General features: G+C 36.6%; 1 protein-coding gene across 1 annotated transcript in view; it reads left to right on the top strand.

Moving 5' to 3' along the window:
• FGF9 (fibroblast growth factor 9) overlaps positions 1–7,076 on the top strand; it is a 40,127-nt gene extending 33,051 nt beyond the window's left edge. The window contains exon 3 of the mRNA XM_028533324.2: positions 4,582–7,076. Coding sequence (XP_028389125.1) covers positions 4,582–4,827 — 246 coding nt within the window. The 3' untranslated portion in view covers positions 4,828–7,076. The remainder of the gene's footprint in view (positions 1–4,581) is intronic.
• Positions 7,077–8,422: the final 1,346 nt, after the last annotated feature.

Consider the following 8,422-nt stretch of genomic DNA (forward strand, 5'->3'; position numbering starts at 1 on the left):
TTAAAGAGGCTATTTTTACTCCATTTAATGCTTCTTCTCCCTTTGTCAAATATTAATTGACGATAGAGACTTGGGTTTATTTCTGGGCTCTCTGTTTTTTTCCATTGGTCTATGTGTATGTTCTTATGCCAGCACCACACTGTTTTGATTATAGTGACCTGGTAATATAGTTTGATGTCAGGTATTGTGACCTCTCTTACTTTGTTTTTCATTCTCAAAATCACTGAGGCTAGTTAGGGTTGTTTATAGTTCCATGTACATTTTTGAAATGTTTGTTCTGAATCTGTGAAATATGTCATTGGTATTTTAATTGGAATTATTTTGAATCTATAAATTGCCTTAGATAGTATGGGCATTTTGGTGATTAATTCTTCCATTCTGTGAACACAGTATATGCTTTTATTTTTTTGTGTCTTCCTTATAGCATTGTATTGTTTTCTGAGTACAGGTCTTTATCTCCTTGGCTAAGTTTATTTCTATATACTTAATATTTTTTGTTGCTATAGGAAATGGGATTTTTTTCTAGTTTCTGTTTCTGATATTTCATTGTTGATGCACAAACATGCATTTGATTTCTGAATATTGACTTTCCACATCTACAAACCCCAAATCCATAAATTAGGTCAAGTAGTTTTTTGGTAGAGTATATAGGGTTTTCTATATACACTATCAAATCATCTGCAAACAATGACAGGTGTATATCTTTCATTCCAGTTATGGATGCCTCTAATTTCTTTTTATTGTTGGACTGCTGTGGCTAGAACTTCTAATACCATGTTGAACAGAAGTGGTGAAAGTGGACATCCTTGTTGCTCCTGACCTTAGTGGGAAAGCTTTTAGTTTTTGCCCATTGAGTATGATGTTGGTTTGAGGTTTATCGTATATGGCCTTTATTGTGTTGAGGAATGTTCCCTCTACACCCACTTTGCTGAGTGTTTTTATCATAAATGGATGCTGTACCTTATCAAATGCTTTTTCGTATCTTTTGATATGATCATATGATTTTTGTCTTTCCTTTTGTTTATGTAATGTGTTATTTGCATTGATTTGTATTTTACCATCCTTGAATCCTTGGGTTGAATCCCCCTTGATCATGATGTATGATCTTTTTAATGTATCGTTGGATGCAGTTTGCCAATATTTTCTTGAGGATTTTAGCATTAATGCTCATCACTGATATTGGCCTGTACTTTTCTTTCCTTGTTGTGTCTTTATCTGATTTTGGGATTAGGATGATGGTGGCCTAATAAAAAGTATTTGGAAGTCTTCTCTCTTTTTGGATTTTTTGGAATAGTTGGTGAAGAATAGGGGTTTGCTTTTCTTTGAATGTTTTGTAAAATTTTCCTGTGAAACCATCCGGTGCAGGGCTTTTGTGTGTCAAGAGTTTTTTGATTACTGCTTCAATTTCAGTAGCTCTCATTGGTCTGTTCAGACTTTCTGTTTCTTCTTGACTCAGTTTTGGAAGATTCTATTTTTGTAGAAATTTGTCCATTTCACCCAGGTTTTCAAATTTCTTGGCGTATAGTTGTTCATAGTAATTACTTACAGTTCTCTGTATTTCTGTGGTATCAGTTGTAATTTCTCCTGTTTGGCATTGGATCGTGTTTATTTGGGTCCTCTGTCTTTTTTTCTTGATGAGTCTGGTTAAAGGCTTGTTGATTATCTTTTCAAAGACCATTCCTTGATTTATTGATGGTATGAATGTTCTTTTAGTCTCTTTGTCATTTAATTCTGCTCTAATCTTGGTTATTTCCTTCCTCCTACTGGCTCTGGGCTTGTTTGTTGTTGTTCCTCCAGTTCTTGTATATTTAGGGTTAAGTTGTTTATTTAAAATGTTTCTATCTTTTTTTGGTAGGCGTGTATGGCTATGAAGTTCCCTCTCATGACTGCCTTCGCTGTGTTCCATAGGTTTTGTACTGTTATGTGTACATTTTCATTTGTTTCCAGAAAGTTTTTGACATCTTGTTTGATCTCATTGTTAACCTATTCATTGTTTAATAACATGTTATTCAGTCTCCATGCATTTGAGTGTTTTTGAGTTTTTTCTGGAAGTTGGTTTCTAGTTTCAGGCCATGTGGTCTGAGAAAACGCTTGATATGATTTTAATTTTCTTGAATTTGTTGAGGCTTGTTTTGTGTCTTATCGTGGGGTCCATCTTTGAAATGTTCCATGTGCATTTGAAAAGAATTTGTATTTTGCTTCTTTGTGGTGAAAGATTTGTGTATATCAATTAAGTCCATGTGATTTACAACATTGTTCAGTGCCGTAATATCCTTATTCTTCATTTGGAAGATCTATCCATTGTTGACAGTGGGGTGTTTAACACATAATTTTTATTTCACCTGTTTTAATAGAGATTGAGCCTCATCTTTCAGCACAGAGGATACAGCGGTGTGTCTCTTCAGATGAATGTGCCTGTAGTTTACATGGAGAGGAGGCCAAGGGCCCTTCCCTGCAGGGCAGAACTTCTCCTGGAATGCCCAAATGGGAGTGGTTTTGTGGAGAGGGGTATGGATTACTTTTCACTCCCTGCCTCTCATTGTCCACATACACCTGACATAAACAGTTTAGTTTTCCCATTATTTCTGTCCTTACCAGAAGTGTTGTTTTTAATTTTTGTTTTCTGCTGTTTCTACCACTTAGCAAAAACTGTCCAATGAGATATTTTATTATAGACCTACTCAGTGTTTCCTGATGTGAAGGAACAACTGTGAGGATTGCAGGCCCTTGTGCTCTTTTTAGTGGGTTTTAAGCCTCAGTTAAAGAAGTGAAGGTGAGAAGGTGGTCTTTGTTGGACTACTGATTTTGCTGGGGAGTCTGGACTACATCAGACTCTTTTCCTTTCTTCTCTCTTTCTCTCTCATGACTTGCTCTCCTGACTTACTCCTCAGCAGTTGAAGAGGATGGATTCTGCATAGCTGAGAGCTATGAACTCAGTGTCCTGAGTTATATTCTCAGGTGTGTGCATGTGCAAGGACGTCTGTATTTTCGGGATGTATAGTTTGCTCTCTGTCCTCTGGGTCTGAATGATAGATTTGGAAGCATGTCAAATGCCTTGATTTGTTCTGCTGTTATAACTGTTTGGGGATGCGTATTTGTTTTCTTAATATATAAGGTGCCAGGTGGACAAAAGCAAGGGGAAGATTTTAAAAAGCTATTTTTGTATTTATTTTTTCAAAGTGCCATCTAGGAAAGGATTGCTGTTACAGGTTTCGGTTGAGGGGTGAGAAGAGCACAGAAGTCCTTCAGTCTGTGGCCTCCTTTCTCCAGGTGAACAGCTCTAGCTTATACTCAGAGCGACATTTGTGATTCTGAGATGTCATGTGCATGTCATTTCTGGTCCCAATTCCTGCCCATAATAGGCAGGTACAGGAGCCCCAGATTGTGGGATGTAGGGAGAAATATACCACATTTATGAAAATATAGGAACTTTTTGCTTTAGGAAAGTGAGAATTAGTACAACTTTTCTCTTGTTAGCTGTGTGCCTGAGAATGTGGCTTTTTAAATTGGGGGTTCTTCTTCCATTGAAATTCAGGAAAGTAGGAGGGCTGGAATATTTGTTTTTACTTCAGTCATGACATTAGCATTATACCTTAAAATATCTTCATCAGAATTCATTTTAGGGCCTGTTAGAAATATGTATTTACAGACTTTCTGGATCAGAATTGTAAAGGATTGGGGATTGGAAATACGTATTTTAAAAAGCATCTGAGGTGATTTTTATGTACACTGAAGTTTGAAAACCATGCTTATAGAGGGACAAGCAAACACCCCTGTTCAAAGGTCCGAAGCCATCTGGCATCACTGGTGATGTGGCTGGTGTTGGTCTATGTAGCAAAAACTTTATGGAAAATATAGAAAAGATGAAGTAGTTACCTGAGCCTTTGGCTTCTGCTGGGATGGTCATCACCCTAATTGCCATAATAAAAATGAAAACCATTATGCTAAGTGAAATAAGCCAGGTGGTGAAAGACAAATACTATATGATCTTACCTATAAGTGGAACCTAATCAATAGAACAAACAAGCAAGCAAAATATAACCAGAGACACTGAAATTAAGAACAATGTGACAGTAACCAGAGGGGAGGTGCGAGGGGATAATGGGGCAGGTAAAGGGGGAAGTGTTTTAAGTAACATGTATAAAGGATACATGGACAAAACCAAAGAGGGGTAGGATCAAGGGTGGGAAGTGGGTATGGCTGGGGTGAGGGGGAGTGATGGGAATAAAATGGAGACAACCATACTTGAACAATGATCTAAAAAAAAAAAAGAAAAAAATGAGAAAAACTCATCTTGTTAGTTGTCCTTTGCCTGTCTGACTCATTCTCATAATTGGTGGGTGGAAAAGTCTAACTAGAAGACACTTGGAATTGTCTGTGCTTTAGTTATTCTGGAAAAAAAAGATTGCTTTAGATTTATACAGTTAAGCAGTTTTGCAATGTGTTAAAATGGTTATAGTGGGTTAAAATTATTATTTTCTTGCCAGAGTTATAGTGTGTAGCAATTGAATATTGTTTTAAATACAGAAAGTATCTAATTTTACAAAAATACTTATTTACTTCTTTTTTTTTTTTAAACAGGAAAAACTAACCCAAGAATGTGTATTTAGAGAACAGTTTGAAGAAAACTGGTATAACACGTACTCTTCAAATCTCTATAAACATGTGGACACTGGAAGACGATACTATGTTGCTTTAAATAAAGACGGGACCCCAAGAGAAGGAACGAGGACTAAACGCCACCAGAAATTCACACATTTTTTACCAAGACCAGTGGACCCCGACAAAGTACCTGAGCTATATAAGGATATTCTCAGCCAAAGTTGACAAAGACCATATTTTCACTTGAGCCCTTAAAAAAGTAACCACTATAAAGGTTCTGTGCAGTGGGTTCTTATTGATTAGCTGTCATCACATCTGCTCCACTGTTGCCAAACTTTGTCGCATGCATAATGTAGGATGGAGGCTTGGATGGGGACATGCTGATTTTGTCTTGCACTTAGGGGCCTGTCCTCTGGGAGGCCTGCCTGTGCCCACCTGATTTATTGGGAGAAGAGGAGAGAAGATGGGATGGGGGGAGGATGTGAGTGTGGGAGTAGATAAGCAGCAGGGAATGCAAAGACAGGAGCAAAGTAGAAGATGATGGCCTGATGCATGCTGGGGAATAGGCAGACTTTCACATGTCCGATCAGCTGTCCTTCAGCCAGTATCAGCACAGCTACCGCACTTGGACTCATCAGGATCTGCTTGTGGCCTGCACAAGGACACACTGCATTTTCAGAGGCATGGAGGGTGCAGTCTTACTTAAGAGACGTTTTCGGTTAATTCTCACTGGTACCATCCCAGTGAATTTAAAGCAAAGACCTCTTAGTAAAAAAAAAAAAATTAAATTTATTTATAGAAATTCCAAAGGCAACATTTTATTTATTTTATATATTTATTTATTATATAGAGTTTATTTTTAATGAAATATGTACAGGCCAGATAGGCATTTTGGAAGCTTTAGGCTGTGTAAGCATTAAATGGGAAAGTCCGCTATAAACCTGTGGTGAATTCATGCAAGTGAATATAACTTTGCATGGATATGAGAAATTCTGATGACCCTTAATGTACTGAAGGTGACAATCTCTTTTGTGCCCATATTATTGTAACTTATGCACATCATTCATGACACTGAGTATTCACTCTTCAGACTGCTTGTTTCATAGCTTATCCCAGAGGATTAAAGATAAACTGGGTCTCAAACTTTTATTTTGTGTCTGTACTATTTACTCTTTCGTAAGTGACTGATGTCATTCTTGTCACGGTTGGAAAATATGAGGGTCAGTATATATTTGACTTGTCTAAATCTCTTGCAGAATATACCAAAGCTAATCAGTAGCCATGCTTTTATTTTAGCCGGTCTCCAGAACAACAGGATGAATATCAAACATTGTACTGATTGAGAATTCTCAAAAAGGAAAAAAAAAAAAAAAGCTTCCATAGCACTGTTTTTTTTAAAGGGACACCTGAACCAGATTAGTAGGATCATTCTTGTAAAATTTTTATTTGTAAATTTGGTTATCAAATATGAAATTATAAAAGCACTGGAGGGGTCATTGTAACATTTTTTATAGAAAATTGCTTTTGGTGTGAACTGTCATAATACATGGTAACAGACCCTTCAAGTAAAACTTTCAAATGAAACTAATAGGTCTTCATTAATAATGACAACATGGGGAAAGTATTATACTTGTTGACTGTGTTGTGTTTTTAAAAAGGTCTTCATAAGCACTCAGTTTTTTTAGAGGGGAGGTTACTGTATAGAATATCTTTTACAAGGCTTTTATAAGATTTTATGCTGAAAAGCATAAGAATACATATTTCTTTAGTAGCAATAATTTTCGAACTTGCCTTTGGGCAAGGGGAACTATTCCTTACTATATCTAAGGAGAAAAGAGCCAAATTCTTAAAGCAATATTTACAAAAAAGGAATTTTTAACAAATTCTCATCCACAGGGAACAGTGTCTAGTCAGTTATGTTGGGAAATTGAAAGTGACAGTTAAAAAAATGTGTTGGGATTTATGTAGCTAATTTTAAAATGTAATATTCCAACTTTGTTTTGCGCTGATGCACATTCTCTATGAAAAATAAATGTCACTGGTGAGTTAAAGCTGTTTCAAAGTAGAAATCTGTAACTTACTGATGTGAGCACATGTGACCCTTCTGAGGTCCAAGCTGGAGTCCACAAAGCCCTCCTGTTGATGGGCATTAAGGAAATGTGAAGTCTAACCTCTGGAATTAAGAAATATTTGGGGGGAAAGGACTGAAGCGATGTAAGATAGTTGATTTATGATAAAGGTCAGAATGCGCTCGTCATTTATTTTCTTGTTTTGTAAAAACTTTCTAAAGAGAAACTGCATTTAATCCCAAAACGTAGTAGTCTTATTTATTACTTAACCCTTTGCTGCTGCTAAAATGTGCACATATTCAGGCTCTAGTTTTTCCAAAAGGCATTTAATATTTTTGACTGAAAAACATTAAACATCTAGTCACAGGGAAGAATTAAGTTTCTAGGATGTCATGGGTACAATATTTAGCAGTGAAAAAAATTGATTTTAGATGATAACCAAAAGTAATCTTAAAGTAGCATGAGGTGCTAATTAGCCCAAAAGAAAGAAAAAAATTTGTGAAAAAGACTAAGAGCTCCATGCATTCCTAGAAAATGCTACTTAATGTCTACATTTGGAGTTATTTTGTTTTGGTACCTGTTTTTTATTTTAAATAAAAATGTTATATACTTTTGGCAATGGATACAATAAACTGTAATGGTCTGTAAATAAAGAAATATTGACTTATGAAATTTATATAAATAAGTGTTCTGGGAGAATAGGTGGCTCAGGGTTTTCGTGGGTATTGTCCTGTTGGGCAGCAGCAGAGCGAGTTATTCCCAGCTCATGGTTTTGCATCTGATTTTGTCCTAAGAGATCCAGAGCCCTTTGGACATCAGCCCTGAGCTACTGTGGAATGGGTGGCCCCAGTTTTCATAAGCAGATGCAAAGACAATGTAACAACTATGTTATTGGTGCTTACATGTGCACCTTGGTTAAAGACTTAACAGGCTTGACTGACCCACACTCCCAACTGTCTTGTGAATATTCCAGGCAGTGTCGAAGGATGTGCCAGGTTGGGGAACCTGTTCACACCAGGTCCTGTTGTGTAGATAAATGAATGGATTCAGTTTATGGTGTTTTCATTCTGTTTCATCTCACAAACACCACAACTTTGCGTGATTTCCTTGATAATCTGTAATTGTATGTAAATACATACAAGATTATGTAATTTGTGTAAAAATATAATTACAGACTTTTGAAAACTGTTTTTTTTTGGTCCATTTTGGAGCTTCAAGTTATGTGCCTACATGAACTTACGGAATTTTAAAAACATGCTCTTGTTCTTACAACTGTTGTGTGTATATTGAGGGGGGTGGGAGGTAGAGGATCAAGGGGGAGGAACAAACACAATCAGACGCCTTTTCTTTCTGTGAGCCTGAGACAGAGAAGCAGGTAACCTTCTGGGATGGGCATTTATGGAGTTGTAGCAAGGAAAACTGTGTATGCACATTTATGTAGATGGGTGAATGGACAAAGTCATATTGTTTGAGGTCAAATTCTGCTTGATGAATGATTTGACCTTGAAATGTGCTAAATTTAGATCCACTATTTCAGTCATTTGCACAAAAGAGCAATGCATTGGTGGGGTGGAGAGTACATCAGATGCATTCAGATGATGTGTTGGCCCCCAAACCCCTCTTGAGGGCATGTGTGTTATAAATGTTATGTAACACCCATGTGTGTCCATAGACATTGCACATTTATTTAAATTGTTTTGTCACTTCATTTATTTTGAGTTCTGGTAAAGTTTCTGGGAACGTATTATCTT

The sequence above is a fragment of the Phyllostomus discolor genome, chromosome 2 (genome assembly GCF_004126475.2).
Source record: "Phyllostomus discolor isolate MPI-MPIP mPhyDis1 chromosome 2, mPhyDis1.pri.v3, whole genome shotgun sequence".
Classification (NCBI taxonomy): Eukaryota; Metazoa; Chordata; class Mammalia; order Chiroptera; family Phyllostomidae; genus Phyllostomus; species Phyllostomus discolor.